Source organism: Ixodes scapularis, unplaced genomic scaffold, assembly GCF_016920785.2.
Source record: "Ixodes scapularis isolate PalLabHiFi unplaced genomic scaffold, ASM1692078v2 PGA_scaffold0__279_contigs__length_252992795, whole genome shotgun sequence".
Taxonomy (NCBI): Eukaryota; Metazoa; Arthropoda; class Arachnida; order Ixodida; family Ixodidae; genus Ixodes; species Ixodes scapularis.
Window position 1 is genome coordinate 225,796,767 of NW_024609835.1, and position 24,395 is coordinate 225,821,161.

At 44.3% G+C, this 24,395-nt stretch overlaps 1 protein-coding gene across 2 annotated transcripts in view; it reads right to left on the bottom strand.

The window, feature by feature from the left end:
- LOC8035937 overlaps positions 1 to 24,395 on the bottom strand; it is a 465,884-nt gene that overhangs the window by 169,767 nt on the left and 271,722 nt on the right. For both annotated transcript variants that reach the window (XM_029968194.4, XM_029968195.4), the window contains exon 3: positions 2,179 to 2,493. In XM_029968194.4, the coding sequence (XP_029824054.3) occupies positions 2,179 to 2,493 (315 nt within the window). The remainder of the gene's footprint in view (positions 1 to 2,178; positions 2,494 to 24,395) is intronic.

Below are 24,395 nucleotides of genomic sequence, written 5' to 3' on the forward strand. Positions count from 1 at the left end.
AAATGCTCACAGGTGAATTCTTGAAAAAGGAAGGTTTCAGGCGCTCGAGAGGAATTTTGTCATGGTGCCTGTCTGCCTATATCATGAATTTACTTGTCCATACAAGCTGCTGAGACGGATGACGCCACTCATTAGAAATCGCACCAACACCTTTGACGACGCTCCACTGAGAGCATTTTCTGCAGCCTCTCCCCGCCAACGTCCAAATGGCATTGGCCACTGCAACAGCTCCTGGCCTCAAACGCCTTGCAACCCTGGCAGTCGCCGCCACTTAAGTTACAACGCCATCCGCCGCCGAACTTGCATCAGCGACACATAACGTGACAAAAAACCTAAGCGTAGTGGTAGCTACCACACCACAACTTCCTTCGCCTGCCGGCGAATTACAGAAGCTATGTCTGCGGTTGGAACAGATTGTCGTCGCAGCAAGGCGCCGGCGAGATCGTCCACGTACTGAAAGAGGATACGGAAGTTCAGCATCTCACTGGAGGAATGCTGACCACTCGCGCAAGACAAGTCAATTAGACATCTGTCATTATCATCGCCGTTTTGGTTCCGACGCGCGGCACTGCCTTTTCCCCTGTTCCTGGTAAAGAAACCGGGCAGACGCGACGAGTGGTCAGAGCCTGCCAGGAAGTAGCATGTTTTACGCCAAGAACAAGACCACCAAAACTCGTTATCTCGTCCATACAGGGCCGGGAAAAGTGCAATTTGTAGGAATTCGTGTACTACCGGCGATTCGCCATTTCCCACGTGGTCCGTCTACAGCCCGAGTCCAGCCTGGTGCTTTCACGGGAGCGGGATTCCGCTCCGCGTTTATTGGTATATAAAACACAACGCTACAAAACACTCAATATTAACTACAAATACAGGCGACATTACACAAATATTTACAAACGCACGTTAAACCCAAAGCTAAACACAAGGGGGGTCCCCAGACCTCGTGCCCCGCGATTACCCTAGATCCGGTCGCCACACACTTGCCTGGGCTCGGTAGTGTCCGTAGCTATAAGAGGCTCTTCGCCCCCTGGTCCGCCGAGTATATCTATATCGATGGGCGAGGAGGTTTCTCCTCGCCCGCCATGGGGCGCCTGCAGCGCCATACAGTGGCTAGGAGAGAAAGCGGCACGTCGGGAGCTGAATTCGAGATCCCGATCGACCCCGCGGCGACACGACCATACGATCGTGTCTGAGGTGAGGCAACTGCATAGCTGCCTCGCGGCAACTATGCCAGAGTGGTTTGATGGGCGCCCTCTTGAATGCACGGTGCGCCATAAATTACAGCAACACGAGCAGATCGATCCCTGACACCCATCTACCTCATTCAGCCGGTGAACTCTTCGTGGATCTCCGTATACCAGGAACGGCACATCACCCTTAATCTCGGCCTCCGACGAGTGAGTCTTTGGGTATACCAGGTCGCAGACGTGAGCAGCACCATCACTGGAGCAGACTTTCTCCACCACCTTAATCTCCCCGTGGATGTCAAGGAGAGACGGGTGCTTGAATTTACGAGCCTGTGCGCGCGGCCTGTCCTAAACTTTCTTCACTCCGAGCAATAGATCCTTTACGTGAAGCAGGAAACTTAAAAAAAAAAAAAAAAAAAATTAGAGCCTTCTGACTTATGAGACCCTCGAAGTGGCATCATGAAATCAACCGCTGACACCTTTCCCTCGACCGGCACAATAAAACGTCAAACTATAAATAAATTACATAAAAGCCCCGAAGCTGCGAATAGCTTTAAAATTATAGAATAGCTTCATTAGATGATTAAGGGGACATCATTCATTAAAAACAAGCGCTGCTTAAAATGAAATTGTGCCATCACACTAATGAGGTGGTCGAGAAGGCGAGCTGTCTTTTTAGTGAGCGGTTAATTTCGGTTTGATTTGGGGTCTAACGACGCTGTATAGAACATTTGTATTATTCAAACGTATCAATGAAAACAAACCCGTCCAGAATCGCAATTTTGTTTCCTTTTTTTTTTTTTGGGGGGGGGGGGGGGAGGTTACACCAAAACAGTTTTCGTATAACAGTCACCAGAAACACAAACTCCAGCACTTCGTGTGTAATCGGCAGTTAGTTCAGTCATTCTCGCGTGTAGACAAGAAACACTTGCCAAAATACATGCGAATGGTAAAACAACACGCAAAATCGAAGTGACGTGCTTTCTCTCACCAGGCATGTAGGTGAGCCTCTTAAGCCTCTGGTACTTGATCTCCTTGAAGGAGTAGCTGCAGAGGAAGACGGTGGCCTCGTCCTGCGGCAGGGCGTTGTCCATCACCTCGCTAGTCATGACGGCTCGGTAGTAGCCTTCCTTCCGCTCTGTGGTCAGTTGGACGTTGACCAGCTCCGCCTGGTCGTCCTCGGAGTCCACCAGGAGCCGGTACATCTTGAGGTGGGGCATCGGGAAAGCGCCGTCCACCTCGCACAGCAGCGTCGCCCGATCCGAACTAGACTTGGTGTAGTTGAAGTGGAACGTGGACGGCGGCGCTGCAACAGTGAAAGGAAAGAGAGAGAGAAAGTTAATAATGTTATTGATAAGCCCGAACCCAATTTGCTTCAACAAAAAAAAAAGCTTGTTTTTTTAAGATTGAGGACCAGTTCGCGTTTTCCTCTTTCGCCTCGCTTCCTCCTCTCCCCCGCTCTATCCTGTCCACCGTTGCCTATTTCCTCCTCCCCGTCGTGAGGATGATCTTCTGCCTTGCAGTATCGCGAGTCTGCAGGTGGTCGGCCATTAAGCCGCAGTCGCACTGTTCATGCGTCAAACAAAGACAGGGTGATCAATGCAGATATTAAGACGGAATTAACTGGGGGCACGCCTCGAGCATATTCGAAGCATGCTCGCTCCATACTTATGCCTGCTTCGAGCATGCCTGCAGCGTGTTTATGCACGATGGATTAGTAGTGCGAGCATGGCTTTAGGCGTGTCGCGATGAAAGTGGTTTGCATGTAATGTCGACCTCCATATATGTGACTTCTGAATTTTAAAAGAGATATTTGATATTTGTCTCATGCATTCATAATATCGAGGGTGTTTTTGGAGTCGTTGGCCAAATCGCTCCTGCGAAAACTACACATCGCGCAGAAGTAAGTGTTAATTCTGTTCTGGACTGTGTCCGAGGTGCCAAAAACGAATACTGCTAGCCTGTGGTAGAATTGGTTAATTAATTCATTTTGAGTGACTGAATTGTTAAACATTGTTTTTTTAATACGCAGTTTCAATAGCAGTGCTGCCAGGTGTCATCAAAAACTACTAAATACACCCACATTAGAATGAAATAATGCACGCGCGATATTTTACGGCGTTTAGAAAAAATGCTCAACTTGGGCGTGTTTCTGGATATCGCTTTCTTGTCGGAGCGCAGTTCCGCGCAAGCATTCCCCCTCCCTGTGGGCACATTTCGTAGTATTCCTGGCTATTGGTGAGGAGATCGAACAAGCACCCCTCTAGCGCTACACTTCAGCTGTGAAGACAACACATAGTATTTTGCTTGTTTGTTTTTGATCCACCAAATTGAAGATGACGATTTGAAGGGCGCTCCTGGTCAGAGCGAAGCGCTCGTGCCCAGACCGTGCTATGCGAGGTTCAATTTCTTTGTTATGACGTGTTAGTAAACACCAGGCTGTTGGGACAACACGCTTGATAAAGCGCCTCCTATGATTCGATCTCCTTGCCCAATAGGTGTAAAATTAGGTACCTGTAAAGGTGAACTATACTAATATTATTCGGCTCTACTCTGCTTCGTATGTTAGTGTGGAAAGATGTTGTACTGCCTCCATAAAAAACAAAACAAAAAAAGCAGTTTCTATTGTGAGTTATTCGAGTTCCTAACTTGAAAAGCGCGATAAGAACCTACGGATATACCTAAAAAAAAAAGCCCGTACCCAACAACTCTTGTACCCAATAGAAACTATCTGTCTTCCAGACGGTGCCAAAGGAGACGACAATAGGACGACGCAACGTGATGAAGAACTCTCCCTTCAACGAGCCCCAGCGAGGACTCCCCAGAAACCGCCAGAAGCACTTCCTTCGCGGCCGGCGCTATCGACGCATCGCGCCTGCTCCTGCAAAGAAGAAACTCTCCCAAGCGCCGTTCGTCATGCCGCCATCCTCGACACGCTATCGACAGCGGAGCACAATGCCGCGGCGTCGAAACACGTGTCAGAGGAGTAGGAGGCGCACAAAAGCAGCAGGAGACTGTCGTCAACAACGGCTCGGAGTCATGGGTCCACCGAAAAGATGCCTCCGGCGTGCCGAGGGAGGAAAGAGAGACCACCCAGGAGGCAACTGATGGCTTCCCGCTGAGTTTGGCGGGCGACAGCGGGTCCGGTCGATAACCTATTTATTTAAACCGTGGCGCGCGCACACACCTGAAACGCACGGCGTCTCCCGTCTTAATGCTGGACGGAGGAAGCCTTGGCAGGGCCACGGGCACGCGTTTCTCAAGCCGAGTCTTTATATGCTTCATTTCACCCGACGATGTACTACAGCGGGCCCTGCGGGCCGTCTTAGCTAATCAAACGCTCTGCGCGTGCCACGTGACTTCACGCTCAGGGTGTCGCTCCGCCCAACCGGGGGGTCACGTGACACTCTCCGAGCCATGGATTGGCTCAGGTGGCTCGTGGAGTCCGCTGCGGTGCATCATAAAGGTGAAGCGGTGTAGAGCCTTCAGCTACTCCGGCTAAGTACAGAGGTGTTGTCTCGCTGCAATGCCGCCAAAGGGCGAGTGTCCCGCATACTTCCGCTTTGTTTCTTTCCCTCAGCGCACCTTTGATCGGATCGGGCGATCCAAGCGGGCAGTGTTCGAACGACGATACTGGGGATCAGGAATGTGGGGAATGTAGTCAAGCCGCGATTCTCCTTTTTGACATTTGCAGTATATACACTCGTTCTCCTCGTACCACTGAGTTGCGCTGTAGTCCCAAGGCCCCAAGTAAGCGGCATGCTGAAACATTGTGATTGAGTCATCTTAAAAAAAGACAAACTGAGCTTTACTTTCCTTTTTTCCGTTTTCATGGTTGTGCTCTCTGCTCTAAGCCATCATCAATCACTTAGGGGTACACACACGTATTTTTTGTCTTGTTTTCTTGGGTAATTTGCATTGCTAATGAAGCGTGGTAATGCTTAGAAGCACCTCGCTGTTATATATATAAGCCTCATAAAGTGTACTCTAAGAGTAGTCCTCGTTAAAAGAGTGTTTTTTTTTTCTTGCTTCTGCGGCTATCGACCAAGGTGCGTTAGTTGGAACTCTAACCCGGGCCCAGAAGGGACGATGCGTTGGGAGTGTGTTAAGCGGCAGTAAAGTTTGCCTTCGCGAACTTCAAGCACAACTAAAATTGCCACAAATGATGTAGACGCATGAGCTCCCTGAACGTTTACTAAATAAAAAAAAAAAATGTAAACAGGCGGTACACAGTCTTCATAAATTTTTATTTGAAAACAACGCCAAATAGACGGATCAGGGATTTTCAAAACTTCTTAATAGTTGCGCAATTTTTGTATTACATACATATAAGTATAAGAGAATCGACGACTTGAAGGCTGTCGTCACACATGTTTTTAAAGGAGCCTTATTTTTTAAATACCTCCCGTGGGCAAATTTCACGACCTTGGAAACGGTGCTTGCTCAAGAAGCTTGTCGGTTTACAAAAAGATTATAATGCAATTGTTAGATATTTCTTTCCCGGAGGCTTCCACTTTTATGAATGCCTACGGTGTGTAATCTGACGTCAACTTAGGCGGTGGCCATTCGACGTTGGCGTAGTCACTGACTGTATCTGTTACTTCAACGCGTGAATATAATGTAGCTATTCCTTCTTGGGGCTGGCGTTGCCAAGGTGGGATCGCACTTAGCTCAAACAGAAGGTAACACGAACTCTCCCGTTTTACCTTTCACTACCTAAACTAGTATGTTCGCGCAAAGTCTCGCAACCTAAAGTGTGTATTCATCTCAAATATTTTCCATCATAACGCGAGCATAAAAAACAAAAATAGAACGCACACTAGCTTATTGATTTTAAGCAGTCTTCCTCCGATGTTCGATCCTTCAGTCAAGCCGATTGCCGCACAGATGCTTTGGTGGCGTCCTTTTATGGTTCCTATTCCTGACGTCACGACAAAGATTAATAGAAGCGAGCAACAAGTTCGATGGTGCATAAAAAACGTGGTGGAGTCCAAGTCATCACGTTCCTAAATCAAAACCGTTAGAGTTCAGAGTCTGACACTGCTATTCACACACTTTTAACCTAGAACAACCGAGAGAGACAAGACCGATTTTTAAAGCACCGTTCACACACTTGACCGCGTAGGACGAAGAGGGACAAGACCGGTTTTTAAGCCCCTTACGACGCCTTAGGACCAGCTCCGCAGCAACGCACCCGGTCCTAAGTCTTCGCAAGAGGCTTAAAGACCTGTCTTGTCTCTCTCAGTCGTACTCGGTAACAAGTGTGTGAACGAGCCTTAAGCCTCTTGCGACGTCTTACGACCGGACGCGCTCCTGCGGAGCTTGTCCTAAGACGTCGCAAGAGGCTTAAAAACCGGCCTTGTCTCTCTCCGTCCTACCCGGTTGAAAGTGTGTGAACGGCGCTTATTTTATTCAATGAGAGCAGAAATAACACAACTAAAAACGTCATAGTGAGCGTCTGGCCAATCGTGGAAGGTCATTCAAAGCGACGCCTTTGGTCTCGAACGTCTTGCATTTTGTCACAACAATCCATTGCATATTAAGCTGAATTTAAATCCAAATCGTCTTTCCTCATCTGCCGTGGGTTTTTCTGCAAATTCCAGTTTAATACCTGGAGCATCCGACTTTCAGCCAATCACTTGGTAGAGCCCTAATGTCGTAATCCATAAAGAGAATTAAGTCAACGACGATGCTGAACTTATGTTTTGACCTCAAGAGAGTAGTGTCTGCTGCGGCACTGAGCATGTCGCTTTGCCATGAACTATGCCACAATGCCGACTGTATTTGTGGGCCGATATACCAGGTGATATTTTTTATTCGAAACAGATTTGAGAAAAAGACGTCTTTACTACAACGTGAATGCCGTCTTCACTATATGTTTGTTGAGCTCGGCGGACCCTCGAGGGGCGAACAACCGTCAGAGTCTGGTGTGTAATTATCCAAACTTTGTTAATAAACTTTTTAATTATTAATTTTATGGGCCATGTTGCACTCGTTATTTTGAAGACAGCAGCCCTGGAAGGCTAGACCAACTTACGTAATTTAAAAGGAGCCACTGGCTCCGAGATATCCGTCGACAATTTCTCCCCTTTATATTCTCCGATTCCGAAACTGAAAGATTAAAGTGCGTCGGAAGCTCTGACCACGTGACGCTTGTACAAGTGACGGTTTCGTGATGTACAAATCGTCATGGCCTCATCATGTCTGCACTCCTAGCAGGCGCGCTTCACAGGGCATCATTACCTATTAGTTTTATGATTCAATTCCAAGGTGATATGCGTAAAATCAGAATAAAAATTTACTTATTTTTATTTGCTTTTTCAACACAACTGGCGGAGCTGGTTGTCTGGCGAAGCTCATCCTCCGCCAAGAAACAATCGTGACTAAAGCTCCGAGGGCAATGACGCATGAAAAGCGAGGGTGCTAAAGACTGTCCCAGCGAATGGGCATGCTTTGAGCCGTACCCTGACAGCCGCAGTGCAGATATGAAACCATGACGATTTGCACGACACGAAACCGTCACTCCTACAAGTGTGACGTGGTCAGCGCTTCCGGCGCTCTTGGAACTTTCAGTTTCAGAATTGGGGGGTAGAAAGGGGAGAAATTATCAACATCTATCTTCGAGCGAGTTTTCTTTTTTTTTTTTTTCAACTGTGTAAGTTGGTCCAGTGTTCCAGGGTTGCTGTATTCAAAATTACCGTTGCCAGAGGGCCCAGGAAACCGACAATGAAACATTTAATTAAGCGAATTTTAGTTAATTACCCACCAGGCTGTGACGGTTGTTCGCCCTTCGAATGTCGGCCGATCTCGAGAAACATATAGGTAAGGCGGCATTCACGTAACAGTAAAGACGCCTCTTTTAAAAATCTCTTTCAAATAAGAAATATTACCATGTATATTTTCAGCATCTCTACCTACAGCGATTGGCTCTCAAAATGTGTGCTGGGGGAAAGTTAGCGCTTCAGATTTCCTACATTGTACAGTTATCAACACCCCAAGTGTTCGTCGGGAAAGTACTCGTTCTGGCAGTTTTATGAACGTGGACGGCGATTTAAGAAACAGGGGTGACCCAGACTAAATTAGGGACCCGACGTTTGGAGGCCTACTCGGCCGGCTTTTTGCTTTGGCAAAGGCCTGGTTACATTTTGATCAGACCCGCCGGTGAGCACGCCTTGTCTGCTTTTGCGAGCTTTAATGGCGAACGTGCCTGGTTTTTATCGCAAGGATAGCCTGGCACGTGTATGAAGTGTGCAAAATGCATTCAGAAAAATCTTCACTTTTTCCACACCCTAAAAAAATCCCTGCACGTTTACTTACCCAAAAAACACTTAAAGCCAATCATTGCGCTCTAGAAAATCAGCTCAGCGTGTGGTGAGGCGGAACATCTGCTTAGACCTTAAAATGAAATGTGCGCTGTGGGATTACGTAATGCAAGCATGACGCTTTGCATTGCGTAATGCCAGAGCGCAGACGTCATCTTTAGGTCAAAACGGAAATACCGCCTCATCACTCGCTGAGTTGATTTCCTAGATCGCACTGATTGGCTCCTTGAGTAATGCGCAGGCATTTCTTAGAGTGCAGTTGTGGAACACTCGGCGCCGCCTCGAAAGACATATTTTCTTCTTTCCCTCTTACTCCTGATCTAGATCTTCAAATATTGCCTGACTGTAATAATGAGAAAAAAATTGGATCGACTTGGACATAACATTTCGAGTAAATGTAACAATAGAAACTCCCGAATCTTACACTTTGACAAAGTTGGAGTGTCGACTGTTCCACAAAGCCGTTGCGAGAGCCACTAGTAGCAGCCTACCGAGGAAGCCCGACCAATGGCAAGGTCTAGACCTAAAAACAGTATGCGCTGTCGCACTCAGCATGTGAGGCATCATCCGAGTAATACCCGTGCCGCACGGGCGTCTCGAATGCCATTTACAACGAATGACATTTGAGCGGACGGCCAATCAGCGCGCGACACCCCGAGCGTAGCGCTTTCCACGCGCGACAGATTGCGAGCTGGCTCGCTGGTCACACAAATGTCATTAGCTGTAAATGGAATTCGAGTTGCCCGTGTGGCACGGGTATAAGTATTCTTGTTGTCCTCCTTATTGTTGTTGTTGTTGCTCTTGTTGCTTTTGTTCTTGTTATTGTGGTGGTTTTTGTTGTTGTTGTTGTTGTCGTTGTTCTTTTTCTTCTTCCTGTCGTTGTGACTCAGCATAGAACATCACCAACAGACCGGACCGACTTGAAGCGCGCACCCGAGCCTTATCTTCATGATTTGTTGTCACACTATTCATAATCTCAATATTATTATACCACGTAAGTCAACTGGATGATTAGCCTTCGAAGGCGCCGAAAAAAAAATCGACTTATTAATGTATCCAGCTGAGTGAAGGCGGCGAAATTTCTGTATCGAAATTTTAAAGTCATTTTTGAAACAAAACCTCCTTAGACAGGGACAGAAAAATAGAAGCTAACATGACGCGGCGTTCCGCCATGACCTGTTAGCATTTTGTTTTCTCCTGTCCCTTTCTTTACGAGGTTTTGCTTCGAGAATGAAGGAGAAACTAGCACAACTTGCAATCTTAATAAAATTAAAGAACTTGCATCCCTCAGTAAAGATTAAAACCCGAGAGCGCGAATTGGCTACTTACGGCGGCTGTCTCAAATCAAAGGTGACGCAACACTTCGGAGGTGGCGGCCGTGGTTGACAAATATCCTAAATAGCCCAACAAATAATTTTTCCTCTGGGTTGTGTGTCTTTTGGGTACGTTTTACTGGTAAAATTACAATATCAGGCACGACACCGAAACATCCCGCGCTGCATTTTACTCAAAAAAATATCGCCTACTACATCGGAGATCAGTGTATGCGTCAGCTCTTTTGCCTGCCTCCGTCCTTGCCACTCTTGCGTCAATCCGACACATCTTTGTTAATAGATGGACGCCATAGGTAACAAAATCTGGTCCTTTTCTTTTTACGCTTCATTACTCAAAGTTCACGAAATAAACGATCTTCGGCCACCTCAGTACAATATCTTAGCCCGATGCGTTAAGGAACCGACTTATGAGGTTTCTTCAAAGGGGCAATGATCCGTTTGACTCCGGCGGTATAATTACGGCTTGCAAGTCAGCCCCGGGAGGAGGGGGAGGCGGGGAAGGCGCCGAAGGCACGGCACGCCTCGTGAGCTTCTCATTGCGATACGATGACGTGTCATTACATTAATTCGAACCAAACGAGCGATTCCTCGAATTTCCAGTCCAGGTGCCGTGACCTGATGCGAGCAGAGATTGCGACGCAAAGGCCCTTTTAACGACGGTCTTTCTCCCGGTATTGGCGGCTCAGTAATCACGAGTCGTCGTAACACAATCAGTCTCAAATTTGCGAACAGGTGACCGGTTTGACGAGGGTAGGATCGCTAAAAGAATTTGCCCGAAATCGTTTTTTTTTTTTTTTCGAACGCCATATTTCGATTAATCGTGTTACACTTGGGACATCACGTGGAACCCAGAAAAGGTCCACGCTCAAAAATGACCGTATATAGAATTCTTTGCAACTCTCTCGGGATGTCGAGCACTACAATATGTTGCGAGAACTCGGCGAAACGCTGCGGGACGGGAAGAAAAAATAAAGAGCGTCGTGCTTACAATATTGCGACCAATTTCTTATGGAGTGAGTAAAATTGTCTTTACTACGCTTTATGGCACGACCTTGTACCTACCTCACGGTATAGTGCGAGAGTGGGAAGTAAAGGGTAGTTCTACGGACAGGAGGGGGTTAAAGGGGGAGAAGCTAAATGTAATCCTTAAGCTTCGCTTTCCGAATGTATTCGAATAGCTGAATCTAATATGGCTTTTCGGTGCTGCGGAGTTGTGATGCTGCAGGCTTCGCATGTTTGGTAAAAACAATCTTCGGGATTTTTTATTTCTGGACTGAAGGGAAGTATTTCAAAGCAATATCTTTAAGGTGCTCGTATCGCAGAAAAGCCGGCGTCGGCGTCGGGGGGGACGGGAAATGCCAGGATTGGTCGATAGGGTCATGACAACACAACCACATGACCTCGCGCGGGAATTTCAAACAACCACCAACGCTCACGTGAAACGTGACATGACGCGAGAAATGAAAGCGGTTAAAAGACGCCATGTAATGCGAATTAAGGCCGCCACATGTCTCCTAAAGTTTCACTTAACAAAGCTATTAATATTCCTTGAAGAAGAAAATTTAAGAACTTAAGGCGGAGGCGGGATTCGAATCCACGACCTTTCCGTTGCGAGTTAGACCCGCTACCGATTCTACTCGGTTTCACTTTACGTGTGAGCGTAAAAGACGCTACAAGAGCGAGCTCCGAGGCTTTCAGCGTACTTGACAAGCTCGCGCGCTCCTGCACTCTTCAGGGGCACATCCTCGAGCTTGTTGCATTGGCTGCGTCTGGACTTCAGCTGAAACGAAAAATAGGCCACGTAGGCACGTTTGCACGGCATGGGAGCGAGCGGAGGCTTATATGTTCCACTCTTAAAGCGAAACGTAAACGCCCTCCTTTATGTCTAGTACTCTGAGGGGCGGCTGGTGCACCAGCAAGTGAAATGCTGTTCGTTAGAATGAGAAATCCGAGGGATATATATTTTATCAAAAATATTATTAATGTATATTTTGTGCGTCGTTTTTTATTCGGTTCAAACCTGCGATTTAACTTTCATGTGGGTAAAATAGTGAGCGCATCTTTACGAGTAATAGGATTTTTGTGTCGCTGGAGTGCACTCGCAGACAGCTTAAGAAATTCAGGGCCTTATCTAAGTGAGGTTGCGGCATTATTCGATAAGAATTCCGAAGAAGGAATCACGAAGAAAGAAGCGTAAACGCAATAAACCACGGCTTGCGTTTTAATGTGTAACTAGCCAGAGATCATATAAAAATTTATAGACAACGTGTACCCCCCGCCCCCCCCCCCCCCCCCCCATAAAAAAGCCTGTCTTTTTGCACAACAATTATGAACGACGCGTCCGCAATCGCTCAGCCTTCTTTCACATATAGCGCTAGCGACCGAAACCAGATGCTAAAGTTCAAAGAGTAACCGTAATCTTACTCAAACGTCATAAGTGATTTTCAGAAAATTGCAATGGGAAAATGATGCCCGGTCTTGGCAATCGGCGCCATCAGCTGTATGTATTCGAGGGCTTCGTCGGCCGCAGTTTTCTAATTGAAAATTTCCTACAATCGTAACTTCTTAAATATTATAACGGTTATGAAACTTTGGCACTTGGTTCTGACCGCTGGCGCTACATTTGGGCATATTGCCCCTCGCAGGGCCAAGCAAGCAGCGCCCCTTCACGGTACTCTAGAAGATTCGCGTTTATTCTTACTCGGGGCGTACCTTTTTATCATTAGGCCCGAGTTTTTTATTCTCGAATGTGCCCTGTTCAATCTCGCCCCGAACTCGCGACGCTCGAACCTTCTGGGTTGAACATTCCAGATGGTGACGCACACTAGATAAGCAGCTGTTTGCAACCTTGTCAAGTCAGACTCGCTCTCGCTTGCTCTTACGCTACCAAATTGCCGCCCGCGTTTTTGCTGTCTCGACGCTCGTCTTTTATTTTACTTGGCACGAGTTCGCCGATTAAACCTTTATATTCAGTTTACATTGGTCGAGTTCAGCCTCTTTTTCATCCGGGACAATACGCCAGGTAGTAGTGAGTTTTAGTATTAGGTATACAAGAGTACTCGAGCAGTCCGCGTTAGAGTTAGCGCTGAGTGTTCGGTGGGAGGAGAGAATTATGATGTGTTATACGGACATCTCAACATCTCCGCACCTTTCGCGAAGCTTACCCGAACAATTAAAAACACTCCACCTGTTCCCTCACAAACGGCAAGCGCTCATCACTTGAAACCTCTGGGTATGCGGTCGCACCCAGCGGTTGGTTTTTCGGTATTTGTAGCATTTATTGACACGTTATGAACACATGCTTGGTATTAGAGTTACTAAGTGAGCTACATTTAGATCATCGGCACTCCGTTCCCCGATCTGCTTCTGGGGACCGCCATTTTGGTGCTTTGTGCAGGCCAGACGTAACTGTCGTTCGTCATAATTTAAAAAAAAGGTGACTTTCTTAGTTTTAGATACGATGCTGGGGAGCTCAGGTGATATTCTTTTGCTCTGTCGCGAACTGCTTTAACATTTTGGGAGCACGTAAAAGCGTTTCCGGCAATCTTAAATAAAGTCTCAGATAAGTGGCAACTCTGATTTTAAGCACGACGATGGCTGAAGTGTCGTTACTCTGAAGCGTAGCTTATTTAGAGGCTCTTAATTGGTATAATATATACATTACTAGGAGTATAAAATTTGCATCTCCTATGAAATTATATTTATCACAAAAAAAAACGCATTTCTGTCTATTCCGAGCTTACAATTAGGTGATCGATTTATGATACACGCAGGGCAGATAAGTGGTTAGTGCCGCACGCCACAAGAAATTATGGAAATCAGATGTCTCGAAGTATTCTTCCCCGTCTCTTAAATCGTTTAGAGGAATAAAGCAGAATTTTTTGTCTTTCATAAATAAATATTTGCTTTCATTTTTTGTTGAGCCTCCGATGTTAGTGTAAGTGCATGACGTGTGGTCATTCTCAGTGCTTTTCGTTTTTCAAACGAATACACTACTTTTCAGTGTTAACAGTTTTGAGTGGTTTGTCAGTGCTGCTGCTGAGGGGAGATGGAGACCTGCCAAGCCACTTTTCCATTGCTTTTTCTCCGTTTTCCCTCTTCAAATGAAGAAAAATAAGGAATTTTGATTTCGTTTGATTTGATTAATATTGAAATTCACAGGACAAAAGTACACTTGCATTCACCTCTAACTTGTTTCTTTTAAGAACCTCTTCAGCTTTCCATTGATAATGAAGTATTGGAAACCTACGATTCTTTTTTTTATTTTATATTTTGGCTCTTAGGTTATGTTATATTTCGGTGGAATCACTACGAAAATTTTGCGTCTGCTCCACACGTTATTTTGATTGGCACGAATTAACGACAAAAACAAGTGACAAGACCACGATAACGTCATTGCAATTACCCTACCAATTTTTTTTGTGACGACTTCAAAATATTGCAGCTCCTAGCGAACAAAACATACATATGTTAAGTAAGGTCGTACAAAGTATAGGTGGAGCTGAGTGGAGTGCAAGAAAACTACAAAACATATTTTGATGGAGCATCAGGGAATTGAAGAAGAAGGGTGCCCAGGTATCGTATTTCTAGATAATTGAACTTACATTGAAAATAAGAGCAGTAAAAGAATGAGGGAACACCGATATCGCAAAATAGAGTTATAGCGAAGTTTCGTGGGACACGCAAAAAAATGGAGGACAGGCGAGGGTGTAGGATGGAAGGGGGAAAGAGAAGAAAAAAAGAGGCAAGAGCCGATGAAGAGAGCGTCGTCACATTCATTTAGTGTCGATTGATGAGCGCCACTAATGAACACCGCCCAGCTTGAGGAGCGAGAGCGTTGCGCCCGCCTGCATATATTTTGTATCCCGCAAGCGATTCCTTTTCTCTTTATCTCTCTTTCTTTTTTTTTTTTTTTTACTTTGACTGCGGGCCGAAACTTGAACGAGCACGACGACGACGAGCTGCCGAATAATAAATACTCGCCCGCGGGCATTGTTCAACATACACTTGGGCCCGCGGTACAAGAGCGAGAAAAAGAAGGGGAAAAAAATGGAGAGCGTACAAAATTAGTGAAAACCTGAATAAAAAACAAAGAAAAACGATGAATCCTCATAAACGAGCAAGAAAGAATTGAGGGAGGCAAAGTCAATATCCAACCCTCCCTCTTCCTGTACTCAGGCGAGCGAGGGAAAAAATATTCTAGACAAAATCTAAAGAAACCAGAACCGAACTGTAGATGGCAAGGGCAGAAAAGACAGCGAGAGGAAAAGATGAAGTACGTATAGTCCCGCGAGCGTTCTTCTTGCGCCAACGCGCAGTATGAACCGATAACACGGGTAAAGGGTCATAAAGGTCTTAATCGAATCGAGGCCCCGGCAAAATCAACGATAGACGCTTCGGGGTCGGGAAAGAGAAAACAGAAAAGATGTAGCGAAAGATCTCGAGCAAGGGTTGCTTCCAGGCGAGAGCTGAGCAACTTTACTCGAGCTCTTATTGTTGTCCGGCGCTCGGGCCCTGGGCCTCATTTGTGGAGAGAGAAGGGAAAGCAGCGGGGGAGGAGGGCACCATGATTGTCTCGATAATGCCCCAGAAGCCTCTGCGGGCGCTCGGCGTTGGACACAATAACGACCACAGGCCCGAGCTTTCGTCAGTAACGATGAGTCTTTGCTGTCGCGTGCGTGTTAACGACTGGGACGGTTGAACGAGATATTGACCAAGTGATATGGTAGTCGCTTTATCGGCACTGTATTCTGACTTTAACTTACTTATTTGCTATATTTTTATGACGAGCGGTCTTTTGAGGATGGTTAATGTGCGAATTACCCGAGGGAGCGCCTGGAAAGATTAAGCGATCCGCAGGGGAGGAAAAAAGGGGGGGGAGGAGGTTCTGGTAGTTGTGGTTAGGAAAGGGGAAAGGGAGCGTATTAGACCAGGCTTTTATCTTCAATATAGGTGTCATCTGTTTTTGGTGCTGCGCCCTGGAAGGGTGACACTGGGCTAAACCGGAAAAGTTGGTATCTCTGAGCATCTAGGGGTGGAGGAATAATGTAAATAAGTTTCTAGCTTTCTGGGTAAAAAGAAAATGACGATTTGCGATAATTGTTTGCCGTTGTTGGTCTGGGACTCAACGATTCTGAACGGACATTGCTGCCTCCTTAGTGATTGTTGTGAAGTATTCTGTGGCTATGGAGAGGTATATTTTAACGCGTTTCTTGCATTTGCAGTCGAAATAAGCTCAGAAGTAGCCGCATGCGAATATATCAGCTTAAACTTAAGAACTATACTTCGACAAGAAGAAATAAAGGACATGAGAGGACAAACAGCTGACTACTAACGATGTTTTAGAGTAAACTTCTCCCTTGCGCGTTTCATTTCCTTTCATTGCCCACAGTGGAGCACGAGAAAATGATTCTACAAAATCCAATTGCACTGCTAAAAATAACTAGTGATAAAACAGTTAAAAAGTTATATAAATATTATACGGAAATACTTAGCAAATAGTTGTTTTTTAATTGATGCGTTACAAGCTTTTGCTGTGTCGTTCTGGGCTTGACGCTTCGTGGTTATCGTCTTCATTTTTTATGAATGGTGATTGGTGGGATGCTGACGCTATCTTTCGCGAGTTCCTCGATAGCGAGAGCCTCGAGCATCTTGCGTGCATGAAGATTGTTGTTACTGGCAACGATGGTTGTGGTGCTGAAGGCTGCACTGCACTGGCATGTCCTGCAATGAGCTGCCAGATGTCCTGCCTCTGTTTTCGGCATGATCGCCGGCTCTGTCGTTGATGCATCGGCCCGTTTGACCGATGTAGAATTTCCCTCATGAAAGGGGAATGTGCTACACCACCCCTGCTGTGCCTGGGACATAAACTAGCAGAACGAGCTTGTGGCGGATCAGTTCAAAAACAATATTTTTAGGTATATCTGAGTAATTACTTGTATAATTTGTTGAAGTAATTATCAGTTGTCTTTATTTGTCCAGTTGTTTTTTATGTCATATGTTTTTTGTGCTCTATGTGACCTCTGAAGCAACAGAAAACACGCAAGGAAGTTTACACTAAAACATCGTTTGTAGTCAGCTGCTTGCCTTCTCATTTTCTTTACTTATACGTGTTGAAGTATTGTACCAAAGTCCAAGCTGGTCTATTTACAAGTATCTAGTAACAAGCTCAACTCTTAACCGCTATTCAGTAACCGCAACTAATCCAGCGCGTCGAGTTAAAAATAACCCAAGGTTTGAACAGAAGATTCGTGGAATGTTTAGTAAAGGCATGAGGCCAAAAGAAATGCACCCGAACATGGTAAATAATATATATATATATATATATTATATATATATATATATATATATATATATATATATATATAATGACACTAAAGGAACAACAGCCTTGAATCTTTGCTAGGCTTGCACCTCACTGGTACCATTACAACGAATCACACTTATAAACCCCAACGAAGCACACTCTCGCTGGGATAGTCAATTACAGGAAAGATATTCCACATTTCCTACGAAAAAATAGGTGCGGCTCAGTGGTAAAAAAACAAAAACTCTTCCACCCATTCAAAGATTGAGACAGCACTCGTACAATCATGCTCATTGCTTAGATAATGCAAAAGGAAAAAGAAAGATAAATTGTCGCAGGTGCCGTGAAAACTGCCTAAATGTTGCTTGTTGGCTGTGCTTTACTAGAGTGGCAACATTCTTTGGAACGGCAAGGGCCGCCTTTTACAGACCGCGGCCACCATTCTTACTCCTGCCTTTTGACCGACACCGAAAACAAGCACACACTTGAAGAAACCGGTGACGTTGTGCGTTTTTAACATCTTTCTACGTCATTTTACAAGTCGTGATTCTTAACAAACATATAAACAGTTCACGAAAGGATGCATATAGTGGGAGGCAAGATGGCGGCTCCGTTGTCCCCACTTTGGGATGGCCGCCAGTTCAGCAATATTGGAAATTTTTGTGCCGTTGTAGAGACAGCAGTCACGAGCACGTGGGGCCAAGTTGTAATTAAAATCCACCAAGTAGACGTTCAGTCTTTTGCTCGAAAACAACCAAACATTGTGAAGGAGTTGTGAAAGGAGGCATGTTTTTGTTGGGGTAGTTCCTGAGGTTCTCGAGGGTACAACGTAGGCATGAACGGCAACCAATTAATGTATTCTAGATCGTTTTGAGCTAGAAATAATGAGCATCTTAAAAACCCAAAACAGGAATAAAAGTGCGAACGACGCACGAACCGCAGGTTTTCGTGCTTCCCGCAAAGATTTTCGGCTAACGCAAGAATTCGAGACTTCTGTGTGTATCCTAAAATGTTTTCTTCCTATAGGTGTCGGGTTTTCAAGATTCTGAAAATTCATCGGAACGCTTGCAAGTTTTTGTTCTCTATCTTGAAATTATTATTTGGTTTTATTCATTTATTCTTCAGGGTGCATACATGAAGCCTTCTCGATTATGATTGTGAATATGACACCAAGAAATCAATTTGAGAGAACGTTTGACGCTCTGCATCTTTCATTAAGGGTGCTTTGGGTTGCTTAGACCTTGCTTGGATTGTGTTTTTTTCAAACAATAGACCGATCTCACCAAGCGTTCGGCGCAGGCGTGACGCCGCCATAACTTTAGCTTACAGGAGGCAAATGGCAGTGCACGAAAGGGCTCGTGCTGTCTCGTGCTCCCCACGCACAGAGCTCCAGCGAGGTTGACGCACGTGCAGAAAGTCTAAAGTTCCCTCGATGCATCGTGGCAGCGGTAGCGTAGGAAAACTGGCTGGTGAGATCGGTCTATTTGTACTTGGAGAACACCGGGCCTAATGATAAAACGAAAAACCTCATCTGCATGTTATCAAGAGGGAATCTGAATTAGGAGGCTTGGCTAAACATTTTTAGCATATCCACTTTGCCGCTGCAAATGATCGTGTTCAGCTGTAAACTTCCCTAAAGTTAAAGTTTTTGGTGAAAAAAAAAACAAAAACAAAAAAAAACATAATAAGAAAACAAGTTGACGATAAGGCAACAATATTTCCGGTTCCCTCCAAGGTGTACATCTTTATCTATTTGTTTATCTCTGTGTTCGCTTAAAAAGTTTGTCTTACGGTTCTGGCTCTGCATATCTAGCATAATTCACGTTAACTTAATCACATGCAAGGCCTGATCCTATATGTACCGTCAGGCAAAAAACTAATAACTCCACGCGAGCAGGCGTTCTTTTTTCTTTTTTTCTGAGGAGCACTTGACTGGTGGCTAGCGCTCTAACTACTCCTGACATCACTCGCTCAAGCATGTAAGTCAGACAAGGGGGAGCTCATCAGCGTATACGAATGGCCGTTATCATCTGTGTCTGGGTCGATTGCCTCAGAAGTGCTAGCTAAAAAAAAAGAGAGAAAAAAAAGAAAAAGCTTAGGAAATAAAGATATAAAGGTAATATATATCCACAAAAGAAGATCCTTATTTTCATCTTCCATACCATCCCTCGCCAGAGTGATGGCCGACTTGCATTTACCTGGAGTCATATTTCTCTTTCACTTTTTCGCTCTTTTACAGGTGGCCCGGTTGTAGTGGCCATAGATCACAACGGTCCAAAAGAAGGGCATTTTTATCGGGTCATGCGTCGCGCCGGTGCTATCTGATATTTTTTTAAGCAAATGTGACAACACCATTGCCGAGAAGCTGGGGCACGACAACAGCATAAAGATTTATAGGTACGTTGATGATTACCTTGTGTTCAGCGAATTGGCAGAGCGATCGCTGGATGGCGTTGTAACCCGGATGCTCGATGTGTTTTCCTCGTGTTCTGGAGGTCTGAGGTTTACGCACGAGAAGCCGGTAGAAGGGACACTACAGTTCCTTGACCTCAAACTACGCTTTCTGGAGAGCCACATATGTTGGGCGTACGAGCCAAGATCTAAGAAACGCAACCTGCCGTACGAGTCTGCCCATTCAAAATTAGTAAAAAGGGCCATTGCTAGCACGTGTTTGGAGATGGCCCTAAAACGATCTTGTGAACATTCTGTGCAAGACAGCTTTAATCTACAGATTTCACGCCTGCAGAAGGCAGGTTTTCCACACGGATGCCAGACTGAGGTTGCGGAAGGATTGTTAAAGAAGTTCTAAGGGGCAACTAATCGGGCAAGAGAGAAGCCAAAAACGAGACCGGTAATTATTCCGTACTTGTATGCCATGTCCCATAATTTAAAGAAAGTTGCACAGCGGTTTAGAGTACCCGTAGTATTTTCAGCTCCGGAAAAGATGGCACGCTTGTGCCGTAGAATCAATAATCCCCAGACAGACATGGAGCAGTGCGGCACAAAACACAAAACTAAATATGCTGAGTGTGCCGTCGGAGTGGTTTACGAAATTCTGCTGACTTGCGGCTCCGTGTACATCGCCCAGACTGGTAGATGTGTCAATGATCGTGCACGGGAACATGCGGCAGCTATGAGAGCAAGCCCGTCAGGTAATTTAGCTGTTCATTGTAGTCGCTGCCTGTGCTCACCAGTTTTGCATGATGTGAAGGTTCTGGCGAAATATAAAGATAAAATATGCCGAGAAGTGCACGAGGCGTTTGAGATTAGAGCAAAGGGAGATGAATGCGTTAGCGAGCCTTTCCTTGCCCTCTCAGGGAAAGAGTTTGATTTTATCAAGAGGTCTTCTGGATTGATGAGATGAATAGGCGCTTTTAACGGCCTATATATTATGTGCTTTTTCCTAAATAAACTTTAGTTGCGAGTGCGCCTCGTCCTGTTTACTCTCCTCTTTGTCCTGTCGTTTTTTGGCGCAGTACATACTGATCACAACGGAAGTTTGACTGCCTTGAGGGGCTTCTCCTTGCTGCTTTATATGGACGATCCAGTCACGTCACCAGAAAAACAAAAAGCGGACGTTCACGAGGCGTAATAGCTTTTTGTCTGACTGTACACGTTATAGTTCTAACTCTGTGGACACATCCCGAATTCAGTTCTCAACTGTGGGCGCTAGTAATGTTGAACCACAATTTCAGCATAGCAAATGATTAAGTACGAAGAATAATAATCATCATCATCTTTTCTTAATTTTGTTGCATATGAACAACAATTGTCTTTGATGTGGCACATCGTAACACATATTACTACATATAAACTAAATTTATTATTTATTTTACTGTGCCATAAGACAGCCTCGCACAATTTCTTTACACCAGAGAGCCAGACCTAACAAGGAAAATATTCCGAATAGAAAACAAGGATGCAAGCTAGCTTCTGCAAGTTAAATATGGGGAATTCACTCGACGCTGGGGTTGTCTAAATTCCATCAGGAGCGCAGTTTTTTTCGCTTTCACAGTGACCAAATGCAGAGCAGAAAATACTTCCTTATTTAGATGCCGGAAGTACAGAATGCGCTTGAAGTTACGCACCACAAAAAGCTCAGAAAAAAAAATCTTATTCAGTCTTGACACAAGGCAAATATATCTTTAAAAAAGAAAATCAAGGACGATGGTAGTCTGTGATGAAATAACTTTCAGATTGCTGTAAAAACCAGCTTAAATATATCTACTCCATTGTCTCCCGAGCCTTTAAAGGGCATTTATGTTGAGTCTGCTACAACGAGGGACTCTTTTGAAAGCTGCAAAAAATAAATATCGTATGGACGTTTCCTTTTTTTCGTTACTCGGTAAAAAGAAGCAAACATATAGGAAAACTTTCTGACTAATGCAATGTGCTTTTCAGTGTCTTAGTGTCTTTGTAAAGTCTGATTGGAAGTTTATCTTCAATCGGGCTAATTAGTCAGACGTTACACAAAAGAAGACGTTTGTAGGAACAAGCAGACTGGAATTGAAGGGAATACTTACAAAATATAGAGAGCTCGCGCAAAAGTGTTTTGAAACAGTAAAACCAAAATAGCTTTCTGTCTGGTCTTTGTATATGCTATAAATAATGACAGAAATGAGTGAAGGCGTTAGCAGATGTTTCATTCTGATCGAGTTGCTTTTTTTAATGAAAAATAATCTCACTACTTTTGTGCACACATGTCTAATTCAGGATTTTATATTTAGCGCAGGATAATTGCAGCACAAGAGGAAGCAGATTGCATTTTATTAATGTTTAACTACTGCAAATGCAGATGCTTTAGAACAAAGTTTGTATTCTCGTAAAAAACCTTGTTATATTTTTTAAATAAAAATAGAGTTAGTGTTATCACAGAAGAAAACTAAACAAAAAATGTAAGGAAACAGGAACGTAAAATTAAAACTATAAAATTGATGGCATTGATTTTCTCAGTAGTAAAACTTACAGCGCAGGTGTTGAGTAAAGTAAATCTAAAAGTTACTATAAGCGAAGTACAAATGTAATGAGAGCAGTTGCGCTTCAACTAAAGTGGTAAGTACACCGGGTGCAATGAACTTGAAGTAAAGTACTATGAATGCAATATACTTTCAAAGTAAAGAACAAGTTCTTTTTATCACGATCTATCATAGTGCCTTTTTATTCCCCTATGAAGGGATTTTTTATTTGGAAGGCATTGCCCCAGGGGTAATTGGGGGTGCATCACTTATTTTCGGTAATGGCGACAAATATTGTATAAGGTCAAGTGGCTTTAGAGTTGGCAAATCATCATGTTGGGATACAAGTTTAACCAGGACCAATTTTGGGAAGGTTCTTTGAAGTCGGAAAGTACCAGAAAATATACTTTAAGTAAAGTATAGGTACATGCTCAGACAATGTACTTCAAATAAAATGCAACAATTCCAAACCTCCATGAAATAGTACTTTAGGTACAATACACTTAAAGTAACTTTCAACACTGGGAATATGTAACTATCAAAAGTTACATTTATAGAGGTGCAGTTTGATATCATCAGTGAACTTGGAAAGAGCTCACACTGGTTTTAAAACCACGTAAGGCAGTTTGGTTCTGATATTTCCTCATAAACGTTAACCTCAAGCCAAATTCATAGTCACTATAAAAATACCTTATGTAAAATTAATGCAATGTGATTTGAATACCAATAGTTAGATAGCCTTTCATTGCAGGAATTCGGGTATTCCCATATATAAACGTTAATCTTAAGAAAAGTGAAAATATTCCATACAAAGAATTTTAGAAAAAATTATTGTTTTGTGAGTTAAAAAAAATATTAACGAAACTAATTAAATGCATGAATTGTGCATCTGTTAATTGAGTGTTATATGTTTGCGTTTTTTTTTACAAGGTAATAAATTTAAAAAAAATATATTAAGTACGGGCTGTTTTCGGCGTGATTGTCTCAACCCATCAAATCGCGCTTGTATTGCCCGAAAATGAAACCAGTTTTTGTTCGTCTTAATTTAAGATTGTGCTCATACTTATACGTAATTTCTAGAAAATGCTGCTTTTTCACGACTCCAGCATGGTGATAAAACGCATCAGCCAAAGCTGTTGACCGTGCAGAATTATACCGCCGCTTTACCCTCACTTCTTGCACTCCTTGTCATTTACTTACCATCCCCTTCCCTGCAAGGTTCAAAGTAGTCAGCAGATAAGGTTTCTTACGACAGTCAAGGGAATTTAAAGGGGCGATGCAACAATTTTGGTACTTTGCGCAAATATCACTTAGAACGGATCTCTGATGTTAATAACCTATGAAACACGCGTTCGTTTTTCACCCCACGCAATAGAAGTCCCAGAAAAAAATTAAAGAAAAACGAGCAGCGTTCACCCCCTCAACTCGCAGCCAGAACAAGCGGCCAGGTAATCTGGAGCCGATTATATGCCGCCAATGTTGATCATAGCCACGCGCTGGGGTTGGCAAAACACAGGACACGCGCTGAATTTCAGACATTGTTATGGCTCGGCTATTGTCGTCGTTGCAGCGATTGGAAACTGGCCCCTTCCCCGAATGCTTCTCGAGCTAGGAATTATAACGAGTCCAAGTCGAGTGCTCACGCAATGCTCGGGTCCAGCCTTTGAACCGCATTCAAATATCGTCATCGGGGTGTGCTGCGATCTCCACGTTACGCCATCCAATTTTGCAAAGGAGAGATTGAATGAAAATGATCGCTTTTGTCCTTGAAATTACACCGCAACGAAGGAGTTTCTTGGCCAGTGGCGTTGCGTGCGAGTATCCTTGTGTCACACTTGTGCCAGTAAGCTCGTGTAAAGTGAAAAACATTCCAATTGAATATAGTTGCACCGCTCCTTTAAGAGCTGTTGAACCAATGTACATCTTAAAATTATAAAGTCCGGGAAGAATAAAACCCGAAGGCCAGGATGGATATGTCTGTGCGTGTGAGAGTATGAGGTAAGAAAGGGGACGGGGTATTGGTGCTCTAGAGTTGTCAGAAAAGCTTACCATTGAATCCGACTTTCTTCAAGTAATCATATTATTGCCACAATTTGGCGCGCAAAGTCAAGCATGAAACTTAATTCACATTCAGTTAAGGATGCCATCCTGAATAAGGGTGAGGAATCGCCCTATATTTTGTTTAATGCTCTCAATTAAGCCTTCTAAAGTCTTTCAAAAACTCATACACCGAACCGTCACGCTATCTCCCTCTTTGTAAAAGTCTGTAAGAGGTTTTCATAACCCTAGCT